This window comes from Pipra filicauda, unplaced genomic scaffold (genome assembly GCF_003945595.2).
Source record: "Pipra filicauda isolate LSUMZ 115617 unplaced genomic scaffold, ASM394559v2 scaffold137_size4652046_pilon, whole genome shotgun sequence".
In the NCBI taxonomy this organism is placed as follows: domain Eukaryota; kingdom Metazoa; phylum Chordata; class Aves; order Passeriformes; family Pipridae; genus Pipra; species Pipra filicauda.
Genome location: NW_024103851.1, coordinates 447948 through 469254, shown reverse-complemented (window position 1 = coordinate 469254; position 21307 = coordinate 447948). Strand labels below are relative to the sequence as shown.

The following is a 21307-nucleotide window of genomic DNA, read 5'->3' as shown; positions in this document are numbered from 1 at the left end:
TGGACCCAGTAAGGATGATAACAGGAGACACTACAGGAAAACACTACTGTGCTACTGGAAGACACTGATCATTACCACAGATCATGCAGATCCCTGCTGTGCTGCCCATTTATTAGCAATGTAGTGAGTCAGATCTTGGAGTCATCCAAGTTAGGGATGAAAAAGACTTTCATTTTCCCAAAATCATTACAAGTTCCTGGTTATAGTCATACTGTGTGGTTTAGTTAGCTTTTCTGGATCCTGAATATATCCTTCATCTTATGGTATTTTTGAACAAAGGAATTGATTTTTTTAGATCAAAAAGTTGCTTACTTTAGATACTCAATTACATGGCAGGGTAGAGCTAAAAGGAAAGAGGGAGGGGAGGGAAAGAGATAAATAGATGGATTTCTTTTTCTCCCTCTTGCTTTTTTTTGTGTCAAAAAGTATAGTCCTAACATTATGTATGGGGCATTTTTTCCTATGTGGATAGTTTAGCTTCCTATGCGCGTGTTTTTATCAAAAAAACAAAACCAAAAAACCAAAAACCAACCCAAACAAAACAGAACAGAGATCATAAACCAACAACAAGAAGAAAAAGAAAAAAACAACCACCAAAACCACACACACACACAAAAAAAAAAAAAAAACAGTTGAGAAATAGAGTACCTAATTAAATTTGGTTAATTTCATTTTCTGTCAGGAAGAAACAGCATTCAGCAAGCCAGCTGAATTCAGCTCTTGAAATAATAAAGGAAAAATGTTGTAATAGTTGTAACTAGTGATTTGGTCTAGGCATGGAAAAGCACTAGGTTTCTTGCTGCAGTTGAAATGAGGAGCTTTAAGACATGACTATAAATTGAATTCTAGCAATCTTGCTAACTAAAATGGGGTTTGAGCCGTATACTCACAGTTAGATTCACAAATTTAGATTTTTTTTAATTTAGGCACTTACTATTAGAAATAACAGGGCCTAGATAAGAAGCCTGTTGAGATAATTAGTCTTTAATTTCTCTTTTTTTAACATAACAATAGAAATGTTAAATATACAGGAAGCACTGTTTGCTTGATATGCAGAGGTTGTATTGTTAGGATAGTAACTGGCAGGAACTAGATTAAAGCAGATACATTTCTAGGATGCATAAGGATTTTTCTCCCTTTCAGAAGTCAAGGAGATCTGCAGCAAAGTGATCAAGTACTCACTCCAGCCCAGCTGAGTCCAGGATTGACCAGAAAGCAAGCAGCTACTCTGAATGTGTTCCTTGTAGCTGCTATCCATCTTTTTTTCCAGTGAACAGGCAGTGCTACTGGTCAAACTGATGTAATTTGAGACAACTTTTTAGAGAGTAACAGCGTACTGATGTAATTGCTGCATACCTATTCTTTTGGTGCTTAGAGTGGTGAACAATAATAATAATCAAGGAAAATAATTTAATACACTTCACAGTGGCTTTCGTTTTCTCTCTGTGTAATTCAGGAGAAAAGACACTGGAATGTTGTCATACAAAGAGCACCTACCAGTGAGTCAGGTAGTCGTCGGAGATGTTGACCGGCCTGGGTCTGAAGCCAAGGTGTCTGTGGGTCCCGTGCGCTGTCAAGGAGATCGTAAGTTGTCTGATTTTCTTCTACTTCTTCTACTCCTGGGTAGAAGCTAATTTGAATAGTGGTAACTTTGTAGATACCCTATGCAAATTTAGAGACATGACTGCCTACTCAAGAGACCTTTTCCTATGAAAGCATGATGTGATTTGGGAAATTTTGTCAATGAAATACGCATATAGTGGCTTATCTTTGCATTTAAAATATTTATATTTGTCTTTATTTTACGGTTAATGTAGCAACTTTGATTACTCAACTAGGTTTATGTAGATATGTGCAGTAATACAGATTGCATAAGAATATCTCTCAACACCTGTGCTTCTGTTGGGTGCTCTTGTCAGTGTCATTATCATTGCTAAGCATATCATTGCTTATGTTATATAAATAGTAGCATGATGGCAAAACTTACCACTGTGAACTCTGTTTACAGGTATAAAAATTTTGACAAGATTGTTATCAAATAGTAACTATATCAAGAGTAGATGTTTCCTTGTAAAGCACTGGGAGTTTTTTGTAGTAGTCTCTGATTTCCAGGCTGAGTGCTGATACAAGATGCATATTCTCCAGTCTGATCAGCAGATGGTAGAGTAAATCAGCATAATGGATAAATTTCCACTTCACGCACAAAAAAAAGGTTGAGAAGCAGTGAGAAGGATTGTACTTTTCGTTCAATCTGTTTTATATTTCAGGAGGTGAAATTCACCACCGAAGGCAGAGCAACAGCTTAAGGCCCTTCTAAATCACACTTCAAAAATTTAAGCTTTGTGCAGCTGGCACACATATTATATTTGTCCTCTGTGTTTGAAGGTCATTCCATTATAGGAGGTGCAGAAAGGAAAGTTGCCTGATTTAATTTAAAATAACTAATATTTGCATGGTCTATAAAGAATATAAAACCCATCTGCAGATGCTGGTAAAGAGTACTATAAATCAGCCTATAAGATTGCAGTGATGGAAATATTGAAAGGGTTGGCATAATACCTGCAGATTGGTTAGAACAACCTGGCTCTAAGCAGCATCTAACACTGCACAACAGGGATGAGTATGGTTGTCCTTCCTCTTCTGCCCTTTTTCAGATACATGTTTTCTATCTGCACGTTTCTAAGTACTTTGCAAAGGAGGTCAGAATCGTTATCTCTGCCTTAAGCTAAAGTAATTAATCCCAACTGAGAGGAAATCACATACTCAGAGTCATCCTGCAGGACAAGTACAAATGAGAGCTTTCTGTATCCCAGTCCAGTGCCTCGAAACCTTAGGCCATTGCTTGGTGATAGAACTGAAGGCGTTTTGCCTCTTTTTCTGTTTATGGTCTTTCTGGGCTGCGCAAATGATCCCTCCAGCTTTTGTTTATGAATCTGATGCCTAATGAGCAGAAACAAATATCATGGGATGTTTGCAAGCTTTCACATCATCTATTTGTTGCTTGTATTTAGGGTATTTGACTAATCACAGGTCAGTTTGTGTTTGTGTCTCAGCTATGTTTGATAAACATAGGCTCTTACAACTGATGATGAAGAAATAACAAATAGCATTTTTCTTGCATCTGTATTCCTCATATTCTGAACCTGAGCGCTTCCAGAAATATCAGTCTCTAAAATGTGAACCATTTCTAAATATTAGTATAAATGAAACCTCATTTGAGCAGGCAATAGCCTTTATTAGAGTGTGGCTGTGTGACACAGCCATTTGGGAAACTGAAGGGGTGTCTTCCTAACATCCCGATTAATTTAATTTTCTCTATGAACTTTACAGAAATGATTTGTAGTTTCAAAGAAACTTTGCCTATGAATAAATTTTAATTTATTTCCATGACCATATATTATTGTCAAAAAGCTGTTATAAGTTTTCTTACAGGAGATAATATAAACCCCAGCCCTTTGCAGTTAGTAAAAGCTCCCATTTTATATTCTCAGTGCATTTACTAAGCGTTTCACATTGTATTCTTCCTTGAAAATATACAACAGCTCCTGTACCCCAAATACTACTGTCTCACCTTTTGGAAAACAAGGTTTGTGCCTTAGGGAAATTTCTAAAATTTAAAACTATACACTTGTTCTAAATTAGAAGAAAATTAGAAGATCTGAAGTGCTTAATTTCTGGGAAAGGATTAAAAAAAAAGGAAAAAAAAAACACCAAAAAAAAAAAAAAAACTGAACAAACACCACAAACCAATTGATTCATTTTTTCATGTATTACATGCATCAAAACCAACATTATTACTTCTAGAGATGTTGAGTCTTGTCACAGCACAGTTCATATGTTCAGTTCAGTTGCATGTGTAAATGAAATTCAGTTACAGTAATGAAGACTGGCAAAAAAATGCAGATTTTTGGTCTGCTTAGAAGGAAGGTGGAAAAGGTAAGAGTACCTAACCAATCAAACAAAAATTTACCTATTTGGAACAATTTCTCATTGTGGTCACAGAATCTGCCAGTACTGTGACAACTTATATCACAGTAAGTGAGGCCTTGGATGAAATATCCAAGATGTCTCTTTCCCATTTGCTGTCTTAGTGCTGAGGTATGCTTTCTAAGTATCTAATGATTCTTCTAAGTAATGGTCTCCCAGGAAAGAAGATTTATCCAATTTTATGAAGAACGAGTGCATAACCAGGATATTAATTTGGTAGGGCTTTTTGGCACTGTATTGCAATGATCCAAAGATCAAGCAGAGATTTTGAGCAAATGTCAAGTCTACCCAGATTTAAAGCAAAGCTGTCCTTCCTGACCACTGCTGTGTGAACACTGTACTTACAGAATGGCAGTGGCACTTTATCAGCAGAGTTGCAAGATCCTCTAAACTTGAAGTGGAATTAAAAGTGTAATCACTGAAAATCAGCCCTGAGACTCCATAGTAATATTGGATAAGGAAGGGAACTACTCTTGTTTTCCCTCAAGTGAGGGTGTTCTGTGTAGGACCTAGAAAGAAAGGCCAACATAGTACCACTAATTAATCATCTTTACTTTTCATGTAACTTAGACACACTGATTAAAATCACTTTACGGAACCTATTGCAGTTGTACTAATACTTATGCAATAGGACCTGAACTCCTCAGCCCCCCTGCATTTAGCCTTGGCCAACCAGTAATAGAAAGGCCTTTTCCATCTCTTTATGCTATTCCACTGTAATGCAAAGGGGCACCTTGAGCCTTCTCCCTTTAGAGAAATACACAAGTATGTTGAGGGTTTTTTCCTGTCTAAGCTCAGCCTGAGGTGGTAGATGTAGGCTGCAAAAATGGATCTGGTAATTTCTTTTGAAACCAAACTAAAGAGCTTAGCTTACTGTGTTTGGGCTATTGTTACAGAGATTTCATCAATAATCATATTGAATCAAAATTACTTTTGTGACTTCTGGCACCTTCTCAAGATTTTTTTCATTCCCTCTAGGAAAATACCAATGTTCACAAAGCTCCTATATTTGTAACCTGCTAAGACTATCCTTTTCCCAAGGACTTCCAAAGATTTTGATTTGAGTCTGCTGTTTATAAGCCCAGAGGGGAATAGACTGACTATTCTGCTCTAGATTTGCTTTTCTCCTTGAGTCTATTTTCCTTTTGTCCCATTTCCACTATAATTAAGACAGAATTTGAGGGGGAGATGTCTTTTACACAGCTCAGATTTATGGTTTTTTTCCATCTCCTCTGCTGTTCCGTTTTTATCTTCCCAGTAAGACTTTGATTTCCGAGCCATGAATCATTTTTTGTGTGTTTCACTTCTATTATCTTTAATCTTCAAAACGTGGAGGACAAAGCCCCTGCATTGACTCTGGTTTTTTCTAAGCTAGGTTTTCATGAAGACCTGTATCAGCAGTGTTCATGTAGAAACTTCAGTGACAGACCAAAAATGTCTGACAGATGACAGAAATTCAGGAGCAAATCAAAACGCAGTTCTTACATCGGTGCATTGATTTTGTTTGTGCATGTGTACCTATGACTCTGTGTGTGTGTTCTCAGGGGAAATAAACCTCAAGTTTTTTTATTCAGTGATTTTGACAATGGCTCATCATTAGTGCTTTCATTACTTGGTGCTTTGTTTCTTTCACTTCTAAATATCATTTCTGGCTTTACTCTTGTATTTCCTTTTAGAATGTTCCATCTGAGTTGGCTTATTTATTCAAATGGTGGTTCAGATCTGAGCATTTTTTGTGACTCTGGGTTTGTATTAAAACCACTCTATAGTTATCTAATCCAGACAGCCACTGCCAGGGTCAGTGCTTACAGGCAGATATCCTTGGTAAGGTGTGTTTTTTTATTCCTTGAGTACTTCTTATGCATCACATGTGCAGGTTGGTGACTCAGAATTGTTACTTGTGGTGAAAATAAATTTACTGTTTCATGTGCATTCTTAGTCCGTTTTCACTATATTGTAAATTAAGGACACATCATAAGCTCAACATCCTGAGCTTATTTTTCAGTAGTACCACCTGAGTTTCAGGAAAAAATAGCACACATTAAACCTATGAACAAGGTCAATTCTCTAGTAGGTTATGCAATGTGTTGTCAGTCAGATCTGTAGTGATGTTACTGTTACATACATAGGTAAGGTAAGCTGGAGAATATCTCAGAAAACAAACAAACTAAAAACAACCTATTTGAATTATTAGAAGATCCAACTAGAATTTCAGTAGAAACTATTTACTCCTACTGTTTCTTAGACAACATTCTAGTAATACAATGACTCAATTTACAGATTAATGGCAGTGAAAACACTGTATCAAATGAAAATTAACATCAATGAAACCCTCTACCAAAAACTAAGACCTGAGTGCTTGCAGAAAAATAAAAAAATTCAGGGTTTGAAACTTCTGAAGCAATGATTCCACAAGATGCTTGTGTGATGGGATTACTTATCTGAAATTTAGGTAATTCCTATCTGACATGTTAATTACTTCTCTGACATTCAGGTTAGAAAACCAATTAAAATCTCTGCATTTTTCTACATTTCCCTATTTTTTTGCTTGCATTGCTAGATATATCTATACACTTTTATGTTTTTAATTTCCTATGGCTTTCAAATCAATTGTGATAAGTTCATTAGGGTAAATACAGATCAAAACTTGATCAATGTAAAAGTTTAATTTTTTCCCCCCAGTAACTGTAGCTGCCTTCAGTACACATGAATATTTGTCTGCTAAATTTCCACATCTATTACCCCAACATGTCTTTATGTGCTGCACTGGACTGTACATTGTGCAATTCAAGTGGAATACAGATTCATCCAAAGAACACCAAGACATTGTTCTCACTGCTTATCACAGTCATTCATTTCAGTGCTATCAGCAAAATAGGAGAGACAAAAGTTTCCTTCCAATAAAAGCACTCCGACAACCAAGAAGTACTATTTCAACCTGATTTGATTTTTTCAGCGGATTTTGTTGATAAAAAAACAGTCTTCACTTAGGATTTGGATAGGGATCATCCACTTTAGTTAACCAAACCACTGTAATTGTTCTTCATATGCAATTGTTTTCCTCAGAACCCAAGAGAAAAAAAATGACCCACTAGGTCATTTTTCTACAATTTTTTTAAGTAAACAAATCCACTCTTTTCCAGTTGTTCAATATCTGATTTAAATAATGTCATTTCCCTTTCTTAAGTCTATCATTTTCCCTTCACCTTTAACCCTATTTCATGCTACATAATTAACTTTTCCTGTGAAGTTTAATGAGAGTTTGTCTTCTTCTTTGTGCAGAAATGTTTTCTCCAGCAAGCAGTGCTTGAATGCCCTCCTGCAGAGTCTTTATATTTCTAAGAGAACTCTTTATTTTCTCACCTCCCAGGAAAACAGACTGTGGCTTAATGTCTCATTGAAGCATAGGCTGTTTCTGGCCATTTGAATAAAATTTTGTCTGTCCTGAAAACAGGAGCTGGAAAACTTCCATTGTTCATATGAATTTAGGGCATCTCTGTCATGCTGAAATATGCCAAGGAATTTAAAGATGGACATAGGATAACATATTTCCCCTTGTGGCTTCTTTTACATGTGTTCTCATATCCTTCCTGAGCAGCAAAGTGCTCCAAGTGCTGGTCTTTGGCTGGTACCTTTGTCATCCTTTTTAATTTGCAATCAATTCTCAGAAGCCCTATAATTACAGTCAAAAATTATTCTCTGATGTCAGACATCAAAAATCATTGAGTATAATGTATAACTTACTGTTACGTAAGTTTTCAACTAGATAAGCTCTACCTTATATGATCCATGGTGGACAGTATCAAAATGAGAAGACATAATGTCTCTGAAATTGCAAATCAGCTTGGAATTGTCTTGAGGTTTGGGGGATGGGGAGTGGTAGGCAGTGTGAGCAGCATTCAAACATGTATGGTTGGAATTATTTAAGTTCCAAAAATATTTTCTTATTTTGTGATAATACTTAATCTTGGCTAATCATTCTAGATTCTTTTCTGCTACTCCTTTCTATTTGAACAACAGGAGACATTTTGGCCTAGATATTTGGGAGAAATTAGTCACTAGAGCACTCTAAGATTCATTGAGAGCTCTTTCTACGTGCCACCCTGAATGTAAGGTTTCTTTTATATTATCTCAAAAACCCATAAGGAATTGGTAAGATTAATGATTTATAAGCTGCTAACACTTCTACAGTAAATCGCCTTTTTCTGAGGTTTATGACATGGCCATAAAATTGTCTTTCAATTCAAACAAGTGTATTCATGGCATGCATATTTGTAGAGTGACACAGTTTTAACATAGAATCATATTGACTCATGGGTTATATATGAATATTTTCTAATGTATCCCACTCATTTTCAGGTTTTGTTCTGTTTCCTTTCTGAAAGCAAACCCTACTCCTCTCACAGAGCGGGAAGTACAGGTCACTTAAAATTTAGCCATTGTCCTATTAGACACATCTTTTTATGTCTGACTGAAGCAAAAGGATACCTGCAAATAATGCAAGGGAAAAAAGGAAAAGTAGAATCAAAAATATGATGTAGACACATTAGGAAAAACTGTGTCCCTTACAGTTTGTACCATATGTTCATCAGTAACCCAAGGTAAAAAGGAGAAAAGAAAAAAAAAAGACCTTTATATGGACCTAATATTGTTAGAATATATGGAAAAGAGATCATTTTAACTGCAAGCATTGATTCTTGATGCAGTTTGACCCCTTTGTTTTTAATCCTTTTCCATCTTTGCCAAGATCTGGTAAAGTCTGGATGCTTGGTTCAAAAGAGTGAGATTTATGACACTTTTGCCTAGTACCTGGTAGTGTATGAAAGTATTATAGATTATCCTGTCATTCAGTGTGTATTTTCATTATGAATGCAATTTACATTGTTGGAGATTTTTCCTTAAGGTCATGAAGGCAGTATGCTCTGAGTATCTGTTTTGAAGGGAAATGCATTTCAGCCTGTTCATTTTTACTATGTACTTTCCTCTCAGTTACTTTTTCTGTGTACCCTCTACTGTCTTTTAAAATGGAAGTTACATCTGTTTTACATGTATATGGAATTTAGGTCGGAGGAATAACAGAATTCCACAATTTATATCTCCACACTTCCAAGATTCATCAAGTGTAAACCAGACAGTAAACCCAGTTTAAGATAGGAATAGACCTGTCTATTATTAATAAATTCTCATATGCATTCAATTCTACCTAAATGTATATGTTGGTATAAGCTACAGAAGATAATTCATTCGAAAATCAATGAACTAATAAATTTTACTCATTTTACATATTTGCTGTAGTAATGAAAACATATGGCAATTGATGCCCCTAGTCAATTCTCCAGCTGACCATAAAATAAAAAAATAGTGAAATTCCATAGGGGAGTTATGAGCTTTATGTTTCAGAGATGCAGAATTCAAATGCAATTAAGAGCTAATTTTATTCAAATTCTCCTCATTATTATGATTATATCGCAGTTAATTCTACCTTCTTCCATGAAAAAAAGAAGTATCTGAAGAATTTCATGTAAAGTATTGTCTCTTGATTCCTGGGGAATTTAAGCAAGAGTCGTTAGTCTGATAGATGACATACAGTAGCTGATCATATTAAACTCAAATCCTCTTAAAGTTATGCTTTAATTATAATTTCAAACATTTTACTATCTTTGTGACTGTAATGCATATTACTATCTTATCACTTCTTACCTACAGCAAAGTAAGAATAGCAATGGTGCAGGGTACAAAATCCAAGAATAAAAAGATGAAAGAATTCCCACAGTGTATAGAGAAGTGATGAGAAGGAGATGTCAGTAAAGCAATAAGGAACTAGGAGAACCTGTGATTAAACTGAGGATTGAGAAGTTGCTGGAATCCTGCCAACTACACCTACAAATTTACAGCCACCTTTAAATTTCTCCCCATAAGTCTGAGTAATCTTAGAAATTAGGTACAATATGGGGGGAATTATCTACATTCATTTTTTAGGTTGAACTCTTTCTCACTTTAATTCTTTTGGCCTGCATATTCCTGCAGCACTGACTGACATTTTAAAGAGCAGAAAGAACAGAAAAAGGCAAAAAATGATTGAAGGTGAGGTAGAGTGAGGTGAGTCTCGTTCATTGCTATGTGTAAGTTATGCAAATTCAGTCTCATTTAGACATAGGTGAGTGGCAGTAGGATGGAGGATATCCAGTTATAAGGGGGTTTGTCTAACCTCGCAGCACCCAATACCTGGCACACAACACAAACTATCTCAGTAACACTAAAAAGTGTTCAACCACCAAGATGGAGAAACTAATAAGAAAAAGTTAGAGACCTTTAATGCTCGTTAAACTTGCACCATTGATCTCTGTACTAGGGAGCCAAGCTAACTCTAATTATGTCTCAATACAAGCATATACAATAGTTGAACCTCTTCTCCCCTGTGATTGGATAAAAAGGAAGGTCAGGGATGTATTATTCCACAGTCCAACTGCTCTTCATAATGATTTCTCATTCCACCAGCTACTCTCCCCATCCTTTAATTATAGGGCTGAATTCTGACAGCTTTTGTTCAAAAGCTTTCCATCATCAAGTCATATCATATTTATATATGCAGTATTTGGTATTTATATCATGTCCCACTCAGTTCTTACCAGGATTTTTGAAGGAATGTAACCTGTTCCTTCTCTCTCAATGAAACAGGTCATTCTAGGTTTTTATGTAGAACTACAATGTGGTTCCCAAAGGAACAACTTTAATAGGTATTGACGCAGAATTGCAAAGTTGTGCATTTTTGGCTCTGAACTGGTGAAAGGGAATATAGCAATATTTTGAGACAAGTAGAATAGGCATGTGAAAAATTAAACTCCCATTTCTTTTCTCTGATCTATTTTTTAATGTCTTTTTTTTGACCTTTGTCTTCTATGGAAAAACTTGCAAATGTGGGGTGGAAAGGGCTAGAAAACCATAAGAGAAATATGAAGAATTGCCTACTTACTCCCTTTTCCAATGACAATACCATGGATAACTTCCCCTGTTAAATTTCCGAGTTTGAATATGCTGCGTTTCAAATTACTGTTGCAACCTGTGTAGCGCCATAGATTCAGTATTTAGAGAGCAGATTTCAGATAAAAGGTTGCAATTCCTCTTCCTTCTTCCTCCTTTCTCTGTTTAAAACTTACCTTCTGTGAAGTGCCAATTTGGTTCTTCAAGGCAAACAAAGAAGAAACTTGAAAATGCTGATAATTTCTCAGGGTTTTAATTTTGAATCAGGTCAGATAGAATTAAAAAGAGATGAGGGGGAAATCCTTTACTTTACAAAATTGTATTTTTTTCCCTTATTAAAGCAATTCAGATCCATTCTATCCTTTTGCTGTTAGGAGCTTACGGTAATCTACTTCGAAGGTATTAGCTAAGCTTGCAGAATCATGAAGCTTTCAACTTTACAATATTAAGCAGCAAATTCTAGCATTTTTATAAGCCTGTATTTCAATTCTCATTTGTGAAGAATCATCTCCACATCTGATTTGGTCTAATTCAGAGGAGCAATATTTTTCCTGAGAACAGCTTTCCAAGAAGCAGTTATGGAAAGAGAGCCAATAGTGACTTATAGTTTCAAAATCTTTTCTTTAGCCAATCAATTTCCAACATGCACGCTATATCTATATTTTGTTATTTACCCCTGCTTTCATGAACTCCTGCTGATGGAAAAATTTTGCCTTATCACTGCAAATAATTCTCTTTTTGAAAACTGAGGAACTAAATCAGTGTAAATCAATTATTATACACAGACCACGGTTCATGTATCTGTGTTCCATTCACTTGGCTATCATTTATTTTAGGTTTGCTGTTATAAGGTTAAATTAAAAGAATTTATTGTTATGAATTGTTATTGTGCCTTCATATTTCAAATGCAGACAGAAGTAAATTTGATCCACAGTTGGCAGAATACCTTCCAGGAAAGTTAAGATGCTTCCAAAAATGTACTAGAAAAGGGATTTTCCCAGGAAATTGTTTCAGTTCCCATATGAAAAGGAGAGAAAATTCTCAGAAACTCTTACCATATAAGCTCTGAAAAACATAAGAAGTCATTTGAAACAGAACAAGTTGGTTATCCAGTTCATTTTCCATTGATGAAAGGACATAATTTTGACTCTGACCTTCAACATTTTACAAAAGAGCTTTTTCATCATTGTTTAACTGTATTTCATAAATGAAGCTTTGAACTAAAAGGCTGTTTAATATGTCCAAAACAGAGCAAAATTTTCAAAGCAACCAGGTCAGTGTAGTTACATTTCATTAATGCTTTCAAGAAACTTTCCGTTTCCTTCAAAACCTCCTAAAGCTTCAGCTTTTTCTGACAATGACAAGGCTTTCTTAGAAAACTAAACTAAATGAAATATTTGCTTCATGGGAGGGACACTCCTTCTTTCTTTTCTTTAAAAGCAAATTCCGTATGCTGAGATAGAGATTTTGAGTTTTCACTTTTTTAAACTAAAAATTCTTGCAGTAGCTTCAGTCCTGCTTAAATTATAGTGTGACTAACTGATATTTTACCTATCTTTATTGTGAAATTTGTCTCTGTATAGCACCATACAGAGAGAGCTCTTTCCTATTTGCTGTACACACACTGTATTTCAGGTGGTTAATCAGATTGTCCTCCATAATACCATTAGGTAATTTTGGGATCCCAGATGGACAGCCAGTCATTAAATAAAAACAACAACATCAAACACAACAATAACACAATATTTCAAAAACAAAATGCTCTATGTAAATTGCTTTACGTCTTTCTGGCAAAACATTGAAATCTTAAAGATCATAAAATGTAAGACATTTTGCAAGCGCTTCTGAGCTCAGCTGAAAGAATAGGGCTTAGAGTAATAAGGTAATTTAAATTGGAAGGGACCTACGGGGGTCATTCAGTCCAATCTCCTACTCAAAGCAGGACTAACTCCAAACACAAATCCGGTTACTTAGGGCTTTTTCTATTAATTTTACAGGCATTTCTAAGGATGCCATCTCTCTGGACAACCTCTTCCAGTGCTTAACCACTCCAACTGTGAAAGCATTTTCCTTATATCCAGTAGGATTTTTCTATGTTGCAATTTGTAACTGTTTTCTCTGAATCTTTTGCTTAGCACCTCTGAGAGTAGCTTGAATATCTCTTTCCCTAGAACTATCCATCAGGCAGTGAAAGCAAAAATTACTGCCCCTCCAAGCCTTTCTTGGGATAAGCAAACTCAGTTCCCTCAGACTCTCCTCACACTTCACATGTTTCAGTCCTCGAATGCTTGTTAAATATATGACACCTTGTGAATCAGGAAAAGGGCAGAGATTGCAAGCTGAGTGTTTTCATAAGTCAAGATCTAAAAGTCAGGTCTTTCCTTGTCCTTGTGAAGGACATGTGGATGTCCTTCCACATGTGGCAGTTCTCTCTAACTGCTACCACCCATATAGCCAAGCAGCTAAGAGACCTCAGCATGATTCTTTTGTGTCTGTCTAGCAATCACAAATATATAGTGTTCATTGGAAGGGAATATAAACACCAAAGTATTATCCAGTTCCTTCATGACCTTCAAGCTGATAGGTTCAAACTAGAGGTTTGAACTAGAGGTTCAAACCTTCAAACTAGAGACCCAAGGATATATAGCAGGAGCTGCATTGCCTACCTCCACCAATTCTCCTGGAATCACTTCCATAAACTTGCCAAAATCCTAATAATCCCTAGATTACTAGCTCAGGTTAGTAATCTCCACTCACATACAAAAATAAATGAACAAAATTCCAAACCGAGAAAGATACCAAACCAATAGGAAATTGCATATATGCTTAGTGATTTATCAGGAAAGCAAGACAGTGTCCTGCCTTCAAAAAAATACTTTCTGATGCTGAAAGAAAACATAGCATGTAAAGCTATCAGGCTCAGTCCATATCAGTCTTATTCTATGCAATTCCATGCCTGAAAATAGGGAAAATACTCCATGACTTGCCACACAAAATTTTTTCCTTTGTGAACTCAATTTGTAAAAACTAAAATTGTTCTTAAATAATATTCAAATGTTTAAGGGAGTCCACCTGTAGATTTTAATTTTCTGGGCTCCAGGGATTCTGAATTCTGCAGAATGTATTAAATATGCATTGTAGGAAGAACTATTAGACTTGACCCTTTGCTTGAGATCTTTAGAGAAGTGGTGGGTTATGCTGTTATGCTGTAGATTTCTCCCTCCACCTTATTCCTTGTCTGCTCTTTCCTAGTTGTACTCACACTCTTGAAGAGACTTAGGCAAGTAAACATCATCACTTATCACAGAAAGCAAGCCTGAGGCCCTCCACATCTCCTCCCTCTTATTTACACATGAAGAGCCAGTAGTTCATAGTGACTGAGCTATGATCAAGGAAATTAAATTCATTAGTAAAACAAGAAACATTCCAGACTTGCACAGCACAGCTTGAAGTACTCAGCTGAGGAACTAATTAAAGACAGATAGCTGAGTGGGTAATGAATAAACACACATTGTGTGGGTAGAAATAGCTAGGACAAATATGTGTACTCCCTGTTATATTTGATGGGAAACGAAATTATCCCAAACCTGAAATAAATTGAACAGTAAGAGCTTTCCTGCAGCTTTTAAGTGCAGACCATCCTTGAGAGTGGGACAGCAGGCAGCAGGATCAGCAAATGCAGACCCTGCAATGGTGCTTTTGCAGCTCTCCAGCCCTCAGGCAGTGTCCTGCTGCCACAAGGGTCTGTGCTGCACGCAGCTCTCAGAGAGCAAAAGTAGGCTAAAGCCTGCTGAGTGCATCCTGCATTCTCTGAACATAAGCATAGACCTGTTTGACCCTGTGAACAAGAGGCTTTGATCGGTGTTTTCTTTATGCACCCCAGTCCCTTACCCACCACTGTCTGTGCCTCTTCCCTAGTGATACTTCTGTGGGCAGTCATCAGTGTAGAACTCCTTGTACTCCACATCCTGGTGCCAGGGAGTACCCGCTTAGGGTAACCAAAGAGGTGACAGGAAATATCTGCCCATTAACATCAGGTAGCACTGCGGACCTTTAACTTCTCAATTTGAAAAGTATCAAAATTTTTCTGCACGGAGAAGATAAAAGTAGAAGGGATGCCTGTAGCTTTTTAAAGAGTTAATGCTATCTTTTTGTATCAGATTTGTAGATTGTGATATGCTGCACACCAGCCATTTCCAGAGGCTGCTTTTTCACAGCAGTCTGTAAATGAGCAGAGAAAACATTTTTCATGACATAAAGGCAGTCAAAAGAGATATGAGCTTTGAAAACACAGATAGAGAGGAGCTCCTAGGGGAACTCAAATAACCATTTACTAGATGAAAAACAATATTAAGCTCAAGTTAAGTTTACTAAAGCTTACGATCAAACTGAAAGTTCAATGCACAGTTTTGAAAGCATCAGTGTGATGATAAATCTTACCATCCTAGCCATTGGTGGTACACATTACTAAACATTTCTATTATATCAAATCATCTATCAGAAGATGGTGTGGCTCATATAGGAAATATAGCTTGCATATTCTTGGTTTTCATGGATGGGAAGTCAGTTATATAGTTTAACCTCTCTAAGTCTGTATTTCTGTGCTCACAGGTACTTGGACTTTCAATTTTCCTTGGAGTGTTAAGACCCCTGTGAAATTTATAAGGGACAGAGAGGCAGAAGGACCCAATCAGTAGAGTTCAGAGAACTGACTGCACTAATAACCATCTTCTTGGCTTACAGATACCATTGAGACCCTTGTAGCTACTATCTTTGACATTTCTGGAAGCCTTCTAGAGTGAATTCACAATCTCCATGGCTGCAGGTGGCTAAAGATACAAGATATTTTGTTATGCTGTTTGGCACTAGGATCTATTGTAGTCCTTTCTCCCAAGGCGTTTGTTTATTCCGGAATATCTAGGATCCTGAGTTGGCAAAGGTTAAACAGAGCTGAAGTAGCATTCTGGAGACATCCTGTGCTTTGTTTGGTTCCATGAAATGGAGGAAATCATTGTCAGAAGGGGTGATATAAATAACTTGACAATTGAGCATGTGTGCTTCTGGTGGCTTGTGTTCTGGTTTATTTTGTTTCATTTAATATTTTTGAACAATGTATGGAAACAAAGTCCTGATGTTTCTCTGCTGCGGACGACTAAGGCACTGTCTTACTCCTTGTACCTCTGCATTTATGAAGTCATATATAGCCCCAATATTCAGCATTAGGCTGATCTGGATAGCAGTAAGTAGAAGTGATTTCAGACTCCCTTAGACAGATTAAGTTTACCGGGTGTGAATTTAGAATTGATATTGTTGTATATATTGTGGGTTTAACCCTTTGATTATATTGTTTCCTGCAGCTGCTTCTTCAATTTATAGAAAAGATGCACTCCAGCAAAAGTAGTTCTTGCAAAGAATACCTGATATTTCCATTAAGCATTTTTCCTATTCTTAAAAATAAGTTAAGTGCATTTTGCATTACTCGTATTTATAGTATTTTAAGTCTTCTTCTATTCCAAAGACAATTTGAAGAAATCTTTGGCCACAAGAATTTTTGATTCAAAGCAAATGGGAACAGTAGCAACAAGAACTACTGCCAGCTGTAACATCTGATGAATTAGTAATTCCTGGACTACTGCTTTGCAATCTTTTTAAGTAGTTAAAATAGCATACAGGAAATAGGAATAGTATATAGGAAACAATGTAACTGTCATTAAAAGATCAACATTTATTGACAGTTGACTATGCCAGGATTTTGCATTTGCAACACTAAAGGGCTATCACACTTCCCTCAGGATCAGTTGCATCCTTGTTGTCGGGATCCACAGTGAGAATACTCTCTGTCCAAAATACTCAAATCACTATGCCTTTGAAATAAAGAATGCAGGAAAAAAGACACTTTACAAGCATAACATGGAAAAATACTAGGCCTCTTAGAGTTGTGGGGTTTTAGGGAGCTTGTTTGTTTGTTGGGGATTTTCTATTTTCTATATTCTGAATTAATTTTCCTGTCTCCTTCTCCCAGAGTTAGTATCTCCCAGAGATACTAATACACAGCTGGAAGCAGAGTGAGGTCAGAAAGAGAACAGCTTCATGTGGTTCAAAAGCATAGTTCGTACCACTGTGCCAGAGCTTGTCCTGTTCTCAGCTTCTCAGTGAGAACTTCAGAACTCTCATGTTTCAGCAGAAGAGACAAAGTCTGGCCATACCATTTCCTCATCAAATCAACTTTCAGTTCATCAGGCATCAGAGATGAGCTGTCTGGGTACAGTTGTGTTAGCCCTGCTGTGCACAGAACTTTTGGAATCAAAATCCCTTTCTTCCAGTGCTGATGCTTAACAATATATTTTAAATAAAAATTTATACTAAAACTGGTTGGAATTCAAATTTTAAGTGGAAATGAAAATCACTGAATGCCGTGCTGCTACTTTGCTGTTGTTTGGGATTACTGAATACGTAGAAAAAAATTAGAAGAATGTAATTTGTCTACTTTTATTTTAATGTGGAAAAAATTTAAAAGCTAAAAGAAATGCTGTTTCTACTCTGAAAATGTTTCCAGGGTAGTATATGAATTTCATCATACATTGTATAAAGTGTAGATTAATAAGTATTTTTATTTTTTACATACACAAAATATCCCTGAAACATACCACTCTCAACTTCAACATCAATTGCAAGATAGAATTCTACAGTATAGTCACCATAATACATCCCATGAGCTTTCCAGACTGTTAGCAATATAATAACTGTAGTTTTCTATTTTTAATTTGTAGTTTTGATCCCAAGGTACTCTGAAGCTATTTTTAAAAACATAAACAAGTTTACTTGCTGCTGACTTACAGTGCTGTATTCAACAGCATATAAAAAACAGCCACATGAGTATCATGAACTTACTAGAAAAATTTAGGAAGTTAGGCTGCAATTGCACAAATTTTAGCTTTACAACAGATGAACACTACTCTTTCTGGAAACACCTTGTAATTTTCAGTCAACCTTAACAAAGGTAAGTGCAAAAATACTGCTTTGCAAATTATTAATTTGGCATAGGAACTCCCTGTCACAGGACACTAGAGATATTAGTTTTTACACCATTCTTAAAGGGATTGACAAATTCAAGGAGGAAAACAACACACAGAGTTATTAAATATATTGACATTTTTATATCACAAAGTGTTTGAAGTACAGGCCTCTGACAGTTCAGGAAATCTTGACAGGGAGTATTCCTGTCTGCTTGTCCTGGCATTGTACTCTTCCCTAGACATTCACCACTGTCCTGGCCAGAAGAAAGATGGAGGGACGTTTAGTGTGACATGATGCAGTTATTCTTATCTTCTTAACTTTTACTTCTAAATTCTTACAGGAAAGGTCAGTCCAGACTACGTACCTCAAAGGTAATGATATTGGAACCAGTGCAGCAGAACAATTAATGGCCATTTTCAACATTAAGCAAATGCTTAAATGCCATAATCTAAAATAAAATGTCGTGATTTAGTGAAGTGATAGTAATAATATTATTCTAATTATTTTTAGTAAATTACCAGTACTATATAAATAATAAAAATATAGTCCTTGTCGTGTGTGCCAATAACTTTTCTTTGGCTCATTTAATGATACTCCCAATAGATGGAAAAGTAGAACCTTTATAAGGGAGGAGTATTTTTTTACATAACTCCCAAAGAATTTATATATTCAGTTCATATTAGTTCTGTAACATGAGGTAGCTCATGATGCTCACTGATATTTTATCTTGGAACAAGAAAATAAATTAATCTCTGTGTCAGTTTTTAGCGACCTATCAGAAGTAGAGCAATAGCTTAAATGAACAATTTAATTAGTCCTCTCACTATGAATATTTGATCTAAGTTAAGTACCAGGTTGCCTTTCCCTGCTGTTCCTGCTGACAAAGCTAATTTTCTTTTTCAGTTCAAACTCAGTGACAGACAGCTGCATTACTCCTAGACAAGGAAAAGCCAACTTTTTATTGATGTAGTTTAAAACATTTATACTTTGAAACACCATAAGACAACATGTAAAGGTGATCTGATGATGGATAACAGCATTGAACTATTCACTTTCAATGAAAATGGATAACATTCAAAGAAATAAATGTATTTAAAATGTATTTAAAACATATTTTGCTTATGCTAATTCACCTCTAAGAAGATTGCATACCTGAAGAGGGAGCTTTATGCATACACAGCCACCATTGTTTGCTCTGATGTTCCTACTGGGAAGTTCAAGGATTTTTTTCCTCTTCTAGGGGTGAAGCAAATTACTAAATGGTCAGTGAAATCTGTTGGTTGAGTCAGATAATGACCAGAAACTCCATGATCCTAGAAAAACTTTTTTTCATAACGATAAGAATAACAATGGAAATTCAACTTTTTAATATTCCTTAACAATTTTTGGATACTGCAAACATTATCATCCCCTGGGAGAGTGTGGCAGTGCTATCTCAGCTCATTGTATTCTAAACAAAATAAATAAATGCCCTACTCAATTATTATGCTGCACAAAAGCTTATAATTTGTTGTAGGGTGTAGCTTCCTCAATTGCCTCCTCAGTGCAACTGTGGTGTGAAAGCAAGGCCAGATCTAGGAAGATTGCTATACCTATTTTCCACTGAAGACAATGTATACACATAAGTGTAGATTTTGATATTCGGTGAGTCATGTTGTTTCTTTGTGCAACAGCATGTGGTATCGTGATATAACCCATGTACAGACTGACTCTGCAATCGAAGGACAGTCTGTTGTTTGGCTCCTGTAGTTTTTCGTGGAGGAAGTTTGTATGTTTACGACAGCCATTGCAATAGGAGAACTCTGAAGTGTACTGTTACATGTCATCATATAGGTGTACTTTGCATTTCTGTCACCATCATCATAACCTATGAGGTGTTACCTAACTTGCACAGTCAGTCACTAAATTTTATACATCTCTTTGGTGACATGTAGTTAAGTTTAAACATTCTTTTCTTTTGTACTATGATGGTGTGGAGGTTTCTTTCCTCTTTTCTTTCTGTCTTTAAGTGCTCACTGATAAAATAACCAGGACACAACTGTGCAGTAGAGAAGCAGCTGGCCACTGACACTGTAGAATACATGTCCTGGCTTCAAAAACTGAGAGTAGATAATAGAGGCAGTGTAAGAATGATAAAAATTAATGAATACTCTTTTTCAAAGAATAGACATGCAATGTTTTCTTGGGTGAGTACTGATGTCTGATGATTTAGGGATTCTGGGATCTGTTTAAGGACATGCTCTGACTAAGGAGAAGGGGTTCCTGTCTGCAGTATCTAACTAGTTCTTTTACATGCTGCCCCAACAATTCCTCATCAAAGACTTTGGGTTAAGTAGTGACTGTAAAACTTGAATGGGTTGAATCAAAACCTCCTAGATACCAAGGCTTGGGGAATTTGCACTTTGTTTTTATCATGTTAATACTAAACTAGGCATAATCAGATAATGAAATTTAAAATTGGAACTTGGAATACAGGTTTAATCTCAATAGATCAAAATACAGACTGTGAAGCTGCTGTTATTAAGGCTGTTAACATGTTTAAATGTTATTTCTTTTGGGCATATGCTTAACTACCACCCTCAGTAATAAAAAATTTGATATTGTTGTCATCATAATTTAAATCCATACGTTGCAAAGAATGACCACAAATTCTAATTGTAATTCTAATTTGTGAAATCTTATCATTCCCCATAATGAAAGAAAATAGCAACATGTTTCTCATCAAACACTTCTGGGAAAAAACAGTTCGGGAAAATACAGAAAGTTGTTTATGCAAGTTTATGAATATCAAATATGATTGGGAACTCAGCATACTGCAAAGAACTTCGTAGGTAGGAAGTGATATATTTGTTGCAGGCTCAGATGTGCAGAGAACAAATAGATCATTTGGCATTTGGTTTGGGCCACCTGGAGAAAGCAAGCCTTATAATTTCTTTGAGCATCCCCACTGCTCACTTCTCATTTCACCAGAGTATAGCTTTCCTATAGTTTTCGGAGAACTAAAAATCCTTGGAAGCCTTACTGGTTTTCAAATACGAGGAGAGTATCTAAAGACTATCAAGTGGAGAGTTCAAAATAAAAGCCACTATATCATAAGAAAGTGTTTGTAGCATCTACAGAAAAACTGTAAACAAAATTAGTAAATAGTATTCCCTACAGAAAATGCAAGAAAATGGGTTCAGGCCCTGGTACACTTAAAAAAAAAAAAAACAACCCCATGCTGGTGAAAAACTGAACAATTCTATCCATTCAGCTCTGTGCTATCAGGAATACTTTGAGGCTCTGTTCCTGTGTTCAAACTGTCTCTCCTTCCCTCACCTTC

General features: G+C 36.1%; 1 protein-coding gene across 1 annotated transcript in view; it reads left to right on the top strand.

Annotated features, from left to right (window-relative positions):
• CNTNAP2 (contactin associated protein 2) overlaps window positions 1–21307 on the top strand; it is a 1021678-nt gene that overhangs the window by 849924 nt on the left and 150447 nt on the right. Inside the window, exon 15 of the mRNA XM_039378395.1 lies at window positions 1457–1584. Coding sequence (XP_039234329.1) covers window positions 1457–1584 — 128 coding nt within the window. The remainder of the gene's footprint in view (window positions 1–1456; window positions 1585–21307) is intronic.